The following is a 15,106-nucleotide window of genomic DNA, read 5'->3' as shown; positions in this document are numbered from 1 at the left end:
TCCTTACGCAATCATAAAATAATTTTCTCACCAAGCAAACTGACAGTAATTCCTTGATACATCTGCTGCCTGGTTCAGCATCAAATTTCCCCATTATTTCTTTTTAGTTGCTTTGTTTTGATCCAGATCCAAACAGAGTCTGCACGTGGCATTTCGTTGTTCTACTTCTTGTGTCTTTTCTAATCGGTCGCACTTCTCTCTTCCCTCCGACCCCTTTCGTTCCTGGCATTGAACTTGTTGTAGAACCCAGGCCAGCTGTCCCGAGTACCCCTTACTCTGGTTTGTCTGTTTCCTTCCTCGGGTACCATTTCACTCCTTCCTCTACCTCTCGCGTTCCTGTAAGTGGAAGTTGATGCCAGATGGCTGGTTAGATGCAGGCTCAGCGTCTTGGCAAGAAGACTTGGTGGTTCTGAGAGCTGCTTTCCCCATCACATCAGGAAGCGTATCATGTGTTCACCAGCTGGCCTTAACTCCAGATTTTTCTTGACAGACATTGTCGGAACTGCCCGCCCAGATGAGAAAGCCATCATGACTTACGTGTCCAGCTTCTACCACGCCTTCTCTGGAGCCCAGAAGGTACCCGGGGCCCCCTGCTCCTTCCTTGCCCAGCACACCTCATGCCAGACCCCAAGCCATGCCCTCCCGCCCCTCCTCTCCCTGCCTCTCCTTGGCGACAGGGTCCGATGGTCTGTCTCTTCGGTGGCGTCAGCCCCCGGTGCCAACGTGGCATGTCGTTCTTGCTCAACTCCTCTCCCACCCGCCCCTCTGCTTTCTCTCATCTTCCTCTACTGCCTCGGAGAACACTGGGAAAGCGCTCACCTTCTGGGACCCAGATGGCGGGCTTCAGCAGGAAGGACGGCATGGGTGAAATCAGCCAGGATGGTTCTGGAGGCCTGGAAGCGCTGTGGCCCCTCTGTGCCCACCTCTGTTGAAGCTACGGCTTTAACAGAGCAGCAGGCGTCCCTTACGGAGGCACATCTGGGGAGGTGCCTCCTGTCTTCACTGACCTGTTCTACAGAGGTGTCACGAAGCCCCCGCCTTTCTCCCGCTCACAGGCGTGGTTTAGCGAATCTGTCCACAGCCCTGTTGGGCCTTGGTGCCTTCTATATCTTGCCTGGGGCCCCCATGCGGGGTCATTCTGCACAACCCCTTGGGGAGACGAAGGGAAAGTGTGGCCGCAGTGAACACATCAAGTGTCCTGACCCAAGTTTGCCCAGGAAGGCCTGAGGTTCAAGTCCAGTTGTGCAGGTTCTGCACTCCACAAAGGCATCATTCACACTGCAGACACTGAAGATTTGAATATTTTCATTAGCAGGCTTAGCTCGGGCGCTCCCCCAGGTCCCCTCACAGGCAGGACCCCAGAAGCACAACATCCAGGTCACTATGACCACAGACCACAGGCTTGGCCCTCTCAGCTCTGGGCCTTGGAGCTGCCACATACTCAGGCAAATTTCCCACCCTCTGCATGGAGTCTGAGTGGCCTGTTTTGAAATGCATGATGGGGCGATGCTCCCGCCTCCCCGACCCTCTGCCCAGCCTTCCCCAGCCCCCCTACCCCTTTCCCCCCACCTCTTCCCTCTCTCTCTCCCACCCCAGCCCCTTTTTCCCCACCTCTTCCCTCTCTCTCTCCCACCCCAGCCCCTTTTTCCCCACCTCTTCCCTCTCTCTCTCTCCCACCCCAGCCCCTTTTTCCCCACCTCTTCCCTCTCTCTCTCCCACCCCAGCCCCTTTTTCCCCACCTCTTCCCTCTCTCTCTCCCACCCCAGCCCCTTTTTCCCCACCTCTTCCCTCTCTCTCCCACCCCAGCCCCTTTCTCCTCCCATCATCTCATTTTCTCTTTCTGTCCATTCCCTCATTGTCTGTCTGTCTTGTGTGCTCTGTCCACCATGGCTGTTTGGGTTTGTTCTGTGCCGCTGCTGCCTACTTTCTTCTCTCAACCTCTTCTCCTTCTCTGTGCAGATGTGTAGGCACGCTAAGGCCGGATGGGAAGGCCATGTGACCTAATGTTTCATGTCACTGCCACGCCTTCTCGGTGCGCAGAAGGTGAGCTCTCCCTCGGCCTCGCCCTCTCTCCCAGCGCCCACTTGCCCATCTCTTCCATCCGCCCTGGATACTCCAGCCGCAGCCCCTTGGAACTGCAGCCCCTGGAATGAAAGGCGGGATTAGAAAAGCCCCTCTCCCCTTACCACAACCCCAGCCCCTTGTAGGAGGGCAAGATGCTCTCTGAGCTTCGGCCAGGACACTTAAAGATGCCTGAGAACACCAGCCTCTGGATGGCCTGCATCTCTGTCCCTACACGCTGGGCATAATAGGTGCCACAAATGGGAAAGAAGCTCGTGGTCTCAGCGCCTTCCCTGGACTGAGTTGAGAGCCCTTATCCCAAGCAGCACAGTTCTTGGTTCTGCTTCCTGCCTATTGTCTTAAATATCCAGCACCTCCTCACCTCTCTCTCTCCCTCCCTCCATCTGCTTAAGCAAGACTACCCTCTCAAATTACCCAGCAGCCAGGGCAGGGCGAAGTCTTCTGCCTTCCCCCTGGTGTCCAGTCCAGAGGCTCAGAGTCCTGCCTGGTCCTTCCCAACCAGGCCTGCCAGGGACAGTGGTGCAGGTTGCATGCTACCCAAGGGTGCCCTGTGTGCACCATAGACCATGAAGATTTGAATATTTTTTACAAAAATAATCTTGCAAATGGCAGTAAAAATGTCTTCTAACAGAATAAGTATGACAGTTTTGCAATAGAGGTCCGTTAGAGAAGAGGTGCCTTTAAAATATATATATATATATATCTCAAAGCATTATGTGGGCTAGCAGCAGCCCCATTCCCTGCCTGGATGGGCACCCAAGACCTTCCTCACTTTCCTTCCAGGCCTCATGGGTACTGCCTGACAGGAAACAGCCCCGCCTGGAGGCTCCCCATCCTGGGTGTCCCAGCATCCCCAGGAGGCCCAGCCCTTTTCAGCCTCTTCTCTGGCCTGCCTCTTGCTTCTTCTTTCTCTTTGTCCCACCTCTGCTGCTGCTCTTTCTTGTCAGCTTCTTCTGGCCCCTCTTACACCCCACCTTTTAGGCAGGATGTGCGCACCATCTATCTACTTGCCTCACTGGGCCTCCAGCCCTGAGAACCACACAGAGTCTTGCCTGCACCCAGGGCTAGGCTGAGCTCTCGGCCGTGGTCTTTCCCCTCTTTCCAGCTCTGCTTCCTCCTCCTCCCCTGCTCCTGCAGGGTTCTCTCCTGGGCTTCATGCCTGTTGACACTGGCCTTCCCTGTCTCTGAAGCCTTCCCTGTGTCCTGGCTGATGATGCTCGGAAGGGAGCGTGTGTGTGTGTGTGCATGCACTCGTGCGTGTGCGTGTGCGTGCGTGTGCGTGTGTGCGTGTGTGTGTGTGTGTGAAGCAGCCTGCTTTTCTCCCTCCCAAATCTCATACCACCTCCCCCCATGCCCTCTACCCTCTCACTCATCCCTGTTGCAATCATTTCATGCTCCTTTTGTCCATACATAAGGACAAGGTCACCAGCTGGGGGGGTGGGGTGGGGGGGTGGGGTGGGGGTGTGTTCCTCTCACGTCCTGGGTCAGGAGCCTCACCCAGAGTTGCCCCTCCCATCCCACTTCGAAGGAGTCAGGCAACTGCTTACAGCTCAGCAGGCCGGTGGGAGGGGAATCTTGCCCCTCTCCCGTGGAAGAAAGAGGAGTCTTTCAGACTCATAGGCTCTTCTTGTCTTGACTGTCTCCGTGTCTGGAGCCAATGGGGGAAAGTCTCCTGAAACCCACGCCCAGTGCCCTGCATCCTCTTCACTGTCTTTCTCTTGTCAAGCCTTGGGCGGTGGAACTAGAAAGACAGCCGAGTCTAATACATGCGTGCATGCAGGTGTACACGTGTTTGTGTGCCTGTGTGGATACTGTACTTGTATGGATGCAAGTGTGTGTGATTGACGTTCCTAGTCAGATGAGGACCAACTCCTGTTTGATGTGTTGGTTTTGGTTCTCATTCTTTCTCAGCTTTCCTTTCCCCTCCTCTTCCCCTGGAGGGATTTAGAATGGCTTGTGAGCAGCCAGTTTGTGTAGTTTGTTGCTTTAACATTCATGGCCTATTGGGAACTGTTTCTAAGAAACAGCCTTTTAGGGCAGGAACTGGACTTGCTGTAGGGGGTTCTGGATGCTTTTAGGAGTAGATGATGCTGTTTGCAGCCTTCCATTTGTCGCCAGCTGGTTGTGAATCTTCTAAGGGAAAGAAACCCCGTTCCTGCCCTCAAGGGATTCATGGTCCATCTGGGAAAACTCTTAATAAAAGAAGCTCATGATGCTGTGGTCTAATCTCTGCTCTGCTGCAGACCTGAGCAGGGGAGGGGCGCTGCAGGGCTGCGGGACATGGAGGCTTTCTTGAGCAGGAGACACTGGAGCTTGAGGGTCTTAAGGGTTGAGTGGTGGGGATCTGCAACTGAAAGGCTCAGGGAAGGTTGAGGAAGGTGGTCACAGCTTGTGCGACGCTTCGTGGTGTGACAGTGCAGCCTCCAGAGGAGAGCATGTCCATCCCACTGCCTGGAGTGAGGATTGGGGGCAAAGCCAGAGTCGGTAGCTGGGGTCAGGGCTGAGTGCCGTGGGGTTGGCTCCCTTCTGTCTGGGGGCCTCACTGGCAGGGACACCAGGGCAGGGAGCTGACTTGGGACATGGAGAAAGACTAGGCAGTGGGAAGCTGTGGGAGGAAGGAAATGGACAATTCTAGCTAGACTTGGGAAATTTTTGACTAAAAATGTCACAGATGAGATCTTTGTGGCACTCGCATGACTGTAGGTGGTGGGTGGCCGCGCCATGGCGTGTCATTTGGCCTCATTTGGCTGTTTGATATCACCGGCATTGAGGCTGCTTCCTCTCCAGACTACCTGTACCAGCTAATTTGATACTGATTAGTAGAGTGGCAGTTTGGCCTGGTAGCTGAGGGTTTCATTTGAAGATAGCTAAGCCCTCCGGGGCTAATAATCCATAACTTAGAAACAAATAACTAATATAAAACTAAGCACATTGTTTTGTATTACGTTGTATAACAATACACCTTAAAGTGGGTCATAAAAAACAAAAAAACAAACCATGGAAGGGTCAACACAAATTTCTAGTCACCTTTTCCTTTGGCACTTGGAAGTCATCCTTTGGCCTGTTTCTATAAAATATTTTCTCAGCCCATTTGATGATCTTTATAAAAAGTCCCCAGGAGGCCCACCCGGGAACTCCCTGAGACTTCATCCAAAAGGAGCCCCCTTTGACCCTGGGGCCTCTGAGGGACGGCCAAGGCCCTTAAGGCCCGCAGGACGTGTCTTCCAGAATCCCATGAGCTCAGGCCTCACTCAGCCCACCAAGTTCACAAATTGACACACCAATCAAAGCTTACGGCCTCTGAGCCCAGGATCTCAGGATGAGTCAGCAGGATAACACGATTCAGGTGGGCTTGATCCATTCGCCATCACAGTGGCAGCTGCTTCTTGCCGATGATTAGGGGCTACCTGTGATTCTTACTTGCTTGATCAGTATGTTGGGCTGGGGGCTTTGCAGCCACCCCACATTCTTACATACATGTCAGCACACGGGAGAGCACTGGCCTTCCCCGGGTCCCCTCCCCAGCCATCAAGGGAAGTGGCCCCGGTGACTCCAGGCAGATTCGTGGGGCAGCTTCATGGGGACATCAGCCCAGTTCCCATGACCCTGCTAGTTCCAGGGCCCCACATCTTCTGGGACGGGCTCCAGGAAGGAATGTCTCTCCTTGTGGCCTCTTGGGATCCCCCATGGTTGCTTGTTGGTTCCTTAGAGGAAGGACGATCCATCAGGAGTTCCTGATGGTCCTGTGAGAAGTGGCCTTGGCACCTCCAGGACAGAGTTAGGTTGGGGCGCAGTGGGTGAGGATCTAAGGATGTGACTGCTTGCCTCCCCTGGGACTCTCAGCTCCCCCTCTGGCCACGCCCACAGCGCTTCCGCTGGAGGCCCATCCGCCCTGACATCTCGCCCTGGAGGGTGCAGTGTCTTCTCTTGGAGCTTGAAAGAACCTTCATGGTGATCTCATCCTGCCCCCTCGCACACACACCTGGCAGTCACCCACGCATCACCTGATTTGGCGGGCGTGTGTTCTATTTGCAGAGTTCTGCAATGAAAAAGCATTTACATCTTCTCAGTTGTTCCTTCCCAAGTCAAAGCACCGTCATCCTCAGGAACTTCTTCTTGATGCCTAGCCTCAGTTTATCTTGCTGCAGTTGAAACCCGTTTTGTCTTGTTCATCAACCGGGTGCAAGGTCCCATCTTTCTCCCCCTTAAACCTTTGCCATCTGCAGGGTCACCCTTCTCCGGGGCCCCAGGATGCTTATCTGTTTGCTCATTGGCATTACCTGCTGCCACCCTTAGGCCGTCTTCCTATCACAGGACCCCAAAATGGCTTCGAGTTCCCCTCCCCTTGCACTTGGGTTAGGATGTGCACAAGAACTGCATTTAAAGATCACCTGGGGCTTCCCTGGTGGTGCAGTGGTTGAGAGTCCGCCTGCCGATGCAGGAGACGCGGGTTCGTGCCCCGGTCCGGGAAGATCCCACATGCCGCGGAGCGGCTGGGCCCGTGAGCCATGGCCTCTGAGCCTGCGCGTTCGGAGCTTGTGCTCCGCAACGGGAGAGGCCACAACAGTGAGAGGCCCGCGTACTGCAAAAAAAAAAAAAAAAAAAAAAAAAAATCACCTGAGCAAAGTGGGTTTAGGAGCGCCTGGCCCTGCTGGTGTCGCGTGCACAGTGCCCTCTAAGCGGGAGAAGCAGTGTCCCCTGGGGTTTCTGGGCCTTTGCATCTGATTGCCGTTCAGTCCTATTTAGTTCCTCTCGCCACCAACGCCCACATCGGGTGTCTGCTGGCCCAGCACTCGGTGTGGAATGTGCGCTTAGCTTTCCCAGGGGTGCCCGTGCCTGCTTTCTGGACATCCTGCCTGTGCTGGGTTGATCCTTAATTCCTGCAGCTTCTCTAAAGTTCTTTGGGCTTTGGGCCAGGAGCCTAGAGAGATTCTGCAGGGGTCCTGAGAGGCCCCGCTCCTTATCAGCACCTTATTCTAGGACTCCCAGATTTGAATTCCTGCATCTCCAAGATCCTGGCAAAGCCAGTCTGAAAGCCTGAGCCTTGGGAATCCCAGGGTCTCCAGTTTGGAATTCTAGGATGGGCATGGATTTTCTCACCCCTCCACCTGAGCTGAGTATTTCAATTCTACCAGTCATTGGATTAGTTTCTTCCCAACATACGTGTTGGATCTCAAACTTAGGCTCTTCTTCAGGGGCCCCCAGTTCAGCCGCTAAGATCTCCTTCCGGGCTCACTTGATCTGTGGGACTCGGCCCGGGCTGGCAGAGAGGATGCCGAGGAGCCTGTGAATTCAGTCTTGGGAGGTGCCTTCCAACCGCGTGATCTGCAGGGGCGGGGGGAGACGTCACCGCAGGCATGTGCCAGGTGCTCCCGCTCTCGTGAGGCTGACCGTGACCCTCTCTGTCTTGTTGCCAGGCCGAGACAGCCGCCAATCGCATCTGCAAGGTGCTGGCCGTCAACCAGGAGAATGAACAGCTCATGGAAGACTACGAGAAGCTGGCCAGCGATGTGGGTTCCCTCTGGGTTCTCCCGGCCTGGCCCCAGCAAGGCCCCGCCACCCTACCCTGAGAGACGAGGGGGCCCCCGAACCCGTACCTCCACATCTGTGCCCAGGCACAGTCCCAGGCTGGGTGTCATTCCTCATCCCCAGCAGTCCTCCTAGGGTAGCTTTGGCTGTGCTCCTGCTCTCCCAGAAAGCAGAGGGTGGGTCTGGGGCCAATCTGGGCTTTGGAGAGCCGAGTTCCAGGCTTTTTCTATCACCGAGCTTTAAGCCTGGGAAATCCCTTCACCTCTCTGGGTTTTTCACTTAACAAGTGAAAGCTGTGCTAAGGGACCTCAGAGGCCTTTCGAGACCAGTGAGTGTACTGTTGTTCTGGGGGTTTTGCTTGGACTAGAAAAGGAGTATGCAGTTCTGAGATGATGTGAACGGGGGAGAAATCAGTGCTGGCTCAGGCTAGCTTAGCAGCTGGGCCCACCCAGGGGACAGGAGGGGACAGGACTGGATTTGCTGTTCTGCCATTGGCTGCATTTGGGTTAGAGTTCCACTTGCTTCTTCCTTAGAAGAATTCAGCCCTCTGAACAGCTCAGCCCAGCCTCTTGGTAGATCAGACCTGCCGTCCAGCATAGTGACAACCCAAGTTCGGGTGCCCAGGTGCCTGGATTTAATCCCTGTGCTACCATTCCACTTTGGTCATCTTGTCAAGTCACAGAACCTCATGGTGCCTTGGTTACCTCCTCTGCCACCTGAGGCAGGATCACAGTACTTAACCCCATGACGAAGTAGCTCTCGCCATCATTCAGATGAGTTAGTTCAGGCCACATGCCTGGTACCCTGCAGGGGTCGTTCCTCTCATCACTTCCACTCCTCCTCCATCACCTCATCGAGGAAAACAATCCCTGCCTGTGCCCCAGAGGCCAGCCTCTCCTTTTTGAGTCAGGGATCCACATGCTAGAATCCTAGAAGGTCAGGTGGCAGGCGCCTCAGGGAATGAGTGTTCACACCTTCATGGTAAGATAAGGAAACCAGCCAGGTAGTAGACCTAGAAATAGAACTCGGGTCTCCTGCTCTTAGCTGAGCTATCTTGCCCCCAGGTCTTCCCTTGGCAGAGCAGGGAGGTGGAGTGATGCTGGCTGTGAGTTAACATACCCTAGCAGCCAGGCTTCATAAGGCCTTTGATTCTCAGAGGGAACACCCTGGAACCTGGCCGAGTGGCCTGGGGTGGTAGTTGGGAAAGAGCGTGCCGTTAGGAGAGATGCCCCCCCAGCATCAGGAGGAGAGGGAGGCCAGTCCTTGCCCCCATCCCAGCATCCTCCCCCGCTCCCTCCAGCTGCTGGAATGGATCCGCCGCACCATCCCGTGGCTGGAGAACCGGGCGCCCGAGAACACCATGCACGCCATGCAGCAGAAGCTGGAGGACTTCCGAGACTACCGGCGCCTGCACAAGCCGCCCAAGGTGCAGGAAAAGTGCCAGCTGGAGATCAACTTCAACACGCTGCAGACCAAGCTGCGCCTCAGCAACCGGCCCGCCTTCATGCCCTCCGAGGGCAGGATGGTCTCGGTGAGCACCCGGACTGCCCCCACCCTGAGCTGTGCCCAGTCACCATCAAATGCCGCATCGTGAGTGGGGCAGGGCGGGGGTGTGTGCTCTCTACCTGCCCACCCTGCTCCAGAGACCACTTCTCCCTTCCAGGTGACCGCCCAGGCTCCAGCCCACACTCAGCCATGTGGGGTTCCCTCCCTCCCCAGGAACAGGGCCCCTTCTCTCCTCACCATTCCGGGTCAGACTTGCCCTTCCAGACCCCTGAACATCCACTTAGATCTGCCCCCAGCACCTTCCTCCCGACCCCTCAAAAATATCATCTTTGCAAACAGAATCTCTCTTGACACGTTGAACCAAACAGGGTATAATAGCAATAAGGATAATTTTCACTTTCATGGAATCTTAAAATTTTTTTTTATTACCTTAAGTAATAGATTTTTTGGTAGGATATTTCAAAGGTATAAATAAGCAAAATTCAGAAAATAGAAATTATTCATAATCTTACCACCCAGGATCAACTTAAAAGATGTTGGGGGGGAAGAGATTCTTTTAGTCTCTGTAAATGTAATTTTTAAGGGAGTCCTAAAGCATGTTTTAATTAATAAGCTGCTTTAAAAAACAACAACAATATATTGTGACCAGGTTTCCATGTCATAAGATTTTCTTCATTTATGTCACTTTTTGTTATTCCTCCCTCTTTACCCTCTCCTCAGAACTTGAGAAATTTTATGAGCCACAGAAACATGTAAAAGAAAATTTAAAATTCAACAGGGTAGAGCTTTTGCCCTTTGCAATGGAGAGTTGATGAGGAGACATGAGCACATAAGGCAGGAATGGAAGGGAAGGGGAGAAGCATGCAAACAGCATTGGAAAAGGAAGCAGGATCCTGGGGGGACTCTGGGGACAGGAAAAAGGCTGTGACGTTGTACATGCAGTTTGGAAAATTACAGTCCTTTTACAGGTTCCAGGATGAATCAGCAGTTTTTAGATGGCCAGAGCTGCTGCTATCTGGAGGGTGCTCTGTGCTTTAAAGCCCCTCCTCTGGGTGGATGCAGCGTGGCCCCTGGCACATGGCAGGGACCTGGTGGCACTCGAGCTGGGTCAGCCATCACTGCCCAGGGGTGCCCTTGTGCTAACTGTAGGGGATGGTCCTGTCAGTGGCTCCCTGTCTGAAGGCCTGTGGGTTTATGCTCAGAACCTGTCACTATCTCTGGGCAACTCTTGGCTGGCTCACCCAGGCCAGGGTCCCTACAGGCTCCAGGCTATTGCCCAGGGCCTGGAGGCTGGGGCCCATGAGTGGACCCAGAAATGTGGGAAGGCTGGGAGGCTCCCACACCTGCCTGCCTTGTTCAGTCTGTTACTCTGTCTCCCTGGCTGGCCCTGTGACCTCTGTGATTGCTCAGAATCCTGTCAGAAGCCAGTCCTGGAGCACAGAGGGCCTTGGGCTTTCTCCCCACTGAGCTGCACACCCAACACCCCGTAGCTGGGCGGCCCCACTCTCTGTCCAGGAGGGCTGGTGCCCGGGAGCCCTGGGAAACACCGTGCGGGCTGGTCGGGGATGGCTGAGATGGGGAGGAGGCTCCTCCTAGAAGGCATGGAGCAGCTCTGGGGTCTCAGGGGCCCAGGCGGGCTAACCCTGTGCCTCCCATCCTTAACAGGACATCAACAACGCCTGGGGTTGCCTGGAGCAGGCAGAGAAGGGCTATGAGGAGTGGCTGCTGAATGAGATCCGGAGGCTGGAGCGGCTCGACCACCTGGCAGAGAAGTTCCGGCAGAAGGCCTCCATCCACGAGGCCTGGACGGATGGTAAGGCCAGCCTAGCCCCTGCCCCCTACTCCAAGGGTCTGGCTTTCATGCTGAACCACCAGCCACAACTCCTTTTTTTCTTGTTTTTTATTTGTTTTGTTTTGTCTCTTGCTAGTTCCTTGACATTAGGCAAGTTCATCAGCCTTTTGGTTGCCTCAGTTTTCTCATCTGTAAAGTGGGGACAATAATAGTACCAACCTCATAGGTTTATGAGGGTTAAATGACTTAATACATTAGATGCACGGAAAAGAGTTCCTGGCATAGTACAATGCTATATATGTGTTAATTATTCTTGTCACTATAATGATTTCTTCTTCCCTGAATTAGGTTGGGGTTCAAACCCCGACGTTGCCACCTTGAAGCAGTGTAACTTGGACCAGTGGTCTTGTTTCCTTGTCTATTACATGCAGGTGATGATGTACCCCCCCGGATTAGTTTCCTAGGGCTGCAAATTACCATAAACTGGGTGGTTTAACAGGGCAGAAATGCATTCTCTCACAGTTCAGGAGACTAGAAGTCCTAAAGTGAATTGTCATCAGGGTTGGCTCCTTCTGGAGGCTCTGAGGGGGAGCTTGTCCAATGTTTCTTCCCCACGTCTGGTGGTTGCTGGCAGTCCTCCGTGTTCCTTGGCTTGTAGCAGCATCACTCCAATCTCTGCCTCCATCATCACGTGGCTGCTTCTCTCTGGGTCTCTGTGACTCAATCTGCCTCTCAGTTTTCTACTAAAGACACCAGTCATTGGCTTTAGGGCCCGCCCTAATCCAGTATGACCTCATCTTAACTAATTACATCTACAAAGACCCTATTTCCAAATAAGGTCAGATTCTGAGGTTCTGGGTTGGACATGAGTTTTGCGGGGACACTATTCAACTCAGCATACCTCCTCATGGGGTTGTTATATGCTTACCTATCATAAGTGCATTTTATGCTTAGTTGGGTGCCTGGCACATATAACACACTCAGTAAATGGTAGCCCTTGATATCTTCCGTCCAATGCCTGCCCTCTTCCGGTTTCTGGCCTCCCACTGTAGTAGCCTGGAGCCCTGGCCTTAGCACCTGTGTGTCTCCATCACTCTGACCTGGAGGTTCTTGGGGCCACGTCTGGTGTCTGCTTGTTGGCAGCTAAGGTTAACTCCAAAGAGAGAAGATCATACCTGGAATGGTCTTTTCCTCAGAACCTGGGTTGGGGCTGGAGAGGGGGCCATGCTGCTGATATCCTAGGGCCATGCAGCCTTTTCACCTGGAGCCCCTGGGGCAGACCAACTGGCCAGTGGAGCTCAGTGCCCTAAGACACCCCCACTCAGCTCCGTTGTGATCGTCAGACATTAGGCTGGAGATGAGTAGGGACGGCCACTTGGGGGTAGCGCGGCTTGGTGGGGGATAGGAGTGTGCTTGACTCAGCAGAGGGGGTTTGCTGAGCTTTGTATACAGTGATATGAGGTTGCTGCCCCACTTTCCACTGCGCATCTTCGGAGCTATCTATCCAAGCGTGGATGTGCGGAGTAGAAGGGGGATGGTGGAAATTGCACCTGTTCACCCACATGCTCCTATCGTGTCCTCTCCGGAGCCAAGGAGCAGCTTGCCAAAAGGTACAGAGCAAGGATTGGCCCCGCCAGCTTGCCAGCCACCAGCAAGGTCATGAGAGGTGCTGGCATGCCTGTAGTAGATGCCGGCACAGCTGCTGGGCACAGCAGTCTGGCTACACATACTCACGCTTGACAGTGTTATTGCCCGCTTACCCGGGAATTCCATTTCTTGAGACTGTCTAAAAAATTAACCCTGGGACTTCCCTGGTGGCGCAGTGGTTGAGAGTCCGCCTGCCGATGCAGGGGACACGGGTTCGTGCCCCGGTCCGGGAAGATCCCACGTGCCGCAGAGCGGCTGGGCCCGTGAGCCATGGCCGCTGAGCCTGCGCGTCCGGAGCCTGTGCTCCACAACGGGAGAGGCCACAACAGTGAAAGACCCGCGTACTGCAAAAAAAAAAAAAAAAAAAAAAATTAACCCTAAGCATGGCTGAAGTCACGTGTCTGGGATGTTTGCGATGAGACCATCTACAATAGTGCAAGCTGAGGGGCCTGAACGCCCCATGGTAGGGCAATGAGTGGTTACGCCAGTGACGGTTCAGCCACGCGACAGAATGTTATGCAGCCGTCAGAGTGGCTCATATAAAAGCCGCTGGAGCCAGAGTAGAAACTGATGATGTGCTGCTGAGTATTTTAAAAGCAGGAAACCTTATGTATATACACCCGATGGTTTTAACACAACATCCATATAAGGCAAGACTGAAAAGGAGCAGATAAGTAGGCTCATCTGTGATATTTTTTCCCTAAACTTGTCATATTATTCTGACAAAGAAAAAAGAGTAGAGAGAAGGAAAGAAGCCCTCACGTCACAGCCCAGCCTTCATTTACTGAAAGGGGCTGAGCATCCCTGAGGGGTGCAAACACAGGAGGTGGGAGTGCAGGCAGGGCCAGGTCAGCCCCTGCCCTGCAGCAGCTGCTTCCCAGGGTAGCTGATAACCATCATCTAACAACAGTCTGGGAGGTCATTTCTCATCCCCTTTTCCTCCTGGGAAACAAAAATCCAAGAAATCCAAGTGTGCCTTGCCCCTAAAAAGGGAGGGCAGTGCACCTGATGATTGGAGAAGATTCTGGCCACTGATGGCTTATGTGCAGAGTGCACTGGACACGCTACCCACACTGAGCATGATTGAGGGGAGGGGTCCCTGCTGGGCTGCTTGGGACCAGCAACTATGACTGGAGAAACTCTGAAGATGGGGTATCCCTGAGGGGCTTGGCTTGTTTTTCCCTGGTTATACCACAGGCATAGATCATTGTTTGCTGCTGTTTATAAAGTTCATGTTATGCCCTAACTTCCCCTCCTGGTCCTGCATAGCCTTTGTACATCACCACCCCCGATGGCCCTGACATGCTCCATGGAAAGTAATGACTTCCCCGCCCTTGCCCCATCGTGGATGGGTGTTCCAGTTGCACATCTGCTTTCTCGAACTGCAGATAATGGATCATCGCGTAGGGCACGCCTCCTCGGGATGTACCAAAAGTGGAGCTCCCGGGCCCTGAGGGGTGGGTAGTTGGGGTCAAGAAGGTGGGGCCGGGCCTCCCTGGTGGCGCAGTGGTTGGGAGTCCACCTGCCGATGCAGGGGATACGGGTTCGTGCCCCGGTCTGGGAGGATCCCATATGCCGCGGAGCGGCTGGACCCGTGAGCCATGGCCGCTGGGCCTGCGCGTCCGGAGCCTGTGCTCCGCAACGGGAGAGGCCACAACAGTGAGAGGCCCGCATACCGCAAAAAGAAAAAAAAAAAAAAAAAAAAAAGAAGGTGGGGCCTCCCGGCTCCCGCCCAGCCTTGTGCCCTGTCTCTGACCCCAGGCAAAGAGGCCATGCTGCGACAGAAGGATTACGAGACGGCCACCCTCTCGGAGATCAAGGCCCTGCTCAAGAAGCATGAGGCCTTCGAGAGCGACCTGGCCGCCCACCAGGACCGCGTGGAGCAGATCGCCGCCATTGCGCAGGAGCTCAAGTAGGCCCAGCCCAGCGGGCACAGGGGCGCCGTGGGAGGTGGGAGCGTGGCCTGAAAAGTCATCAGTACGGAAGGCTAAGGACGTTCCCCCCAGGTGGGGAATAGCCTGTGACCGTTCTGTCCCAGGCCTTTGGTCCTCACCTGTAACTGGTGTGGGACCAGAGGATGACCAAGTCTTGGCTCTGAGCTCTCGGCTGGTCTTAGTGGCTTCCTGTCATTGGGCATTGGGGTCAAGACTGGTATGGCCTACAGGCAGGGTTGGGGTGGGGGCCCTTGCAGAGGAGAACTGGTCTTCGCTGGTCTCCTGCCAGCGGTCTCCTGAAAGCCAAGGAGTTGAGAGTGGGAGGGGAGTCCTGGAAGGTCTTCATGAAGAGAGCACACCTGGCCTTCCAGTGCCACCAGCGCCCCAGCCCCAGGGAGAGGAGAGCAGGTCATGGAAGTCACCTGGGTCATCTGACTCTTCCTGTCTCCTCCTTCCCAGTGAGCTGGACTATTACGACTCACCCAGTGTCAACGCCCGGTGCCAAAAGATCTGTGACCAGTGGGACAATCTGGGGGCCCTAACCCAGAAGCGGAGGGAAGCTCTGGAGGTGAGGGCCCCCGAGGGAGATGGAGGCCTGCCTTCAGCAACTCTGTGT

The 15,106-nt window shown here is 54.4% G+C and overlaps 1 protein-coding gene across 3 annotated transcripts in view; it reads left to right on the top strand.

Moving 5' to 3' along the window:
* ACTN1 (actinin alpha 1) overlaps nt 1-15,106 on the top strand; it is a 99,045-nt gene that overhangs the window by 73,886 nt on the left and 10,053 nt on the right. For all 3 annotated transcript variants that reach the window (XM_082619464.1, XM_082619463.1, XM_082619465.1), the window contains exons 8-13: nt 491-576; nt 7,500-7,592; nt 8,912-9,142; nt 10,783-10,930; nt 14,318-14,468; nt 14,950-15,058. In XM_082619464.1, coding sequence (XP_082475590.1) covers nt 491-576; nt 7,500-7,592; nt 8,912-9,142; nt 10,783-10,930; nt 14,318-14,468; nt 14,950-15,058 — 818 coding nt within the window. The remainder of the gene's footprint in view (nt 1-490; nt 577-7,499; nt 7,593-8,911; nt 9,143-10,782; nt 10,931-14,317; nt 14,469-14,949; nt 15,059-15,106) is intronic.

Source organism: Mesoplodon mirus (genome assembly GCF_964341445.2).
Source record: "Mesoplodon mirus genome assembly, chromosome: 4".
Lineage (NCBI taxonomy): Eukaryota > Metazoa > Chordata > Mammalia > Artiodactyla > Ziphiidae > Mesoplodon > Mesoplodon mirus.
The sequence above is the reverse complement of the archived record's forward strand: the minus strand, read 5'-3'. Positions and strand labels throughout refer to the sequence as shown.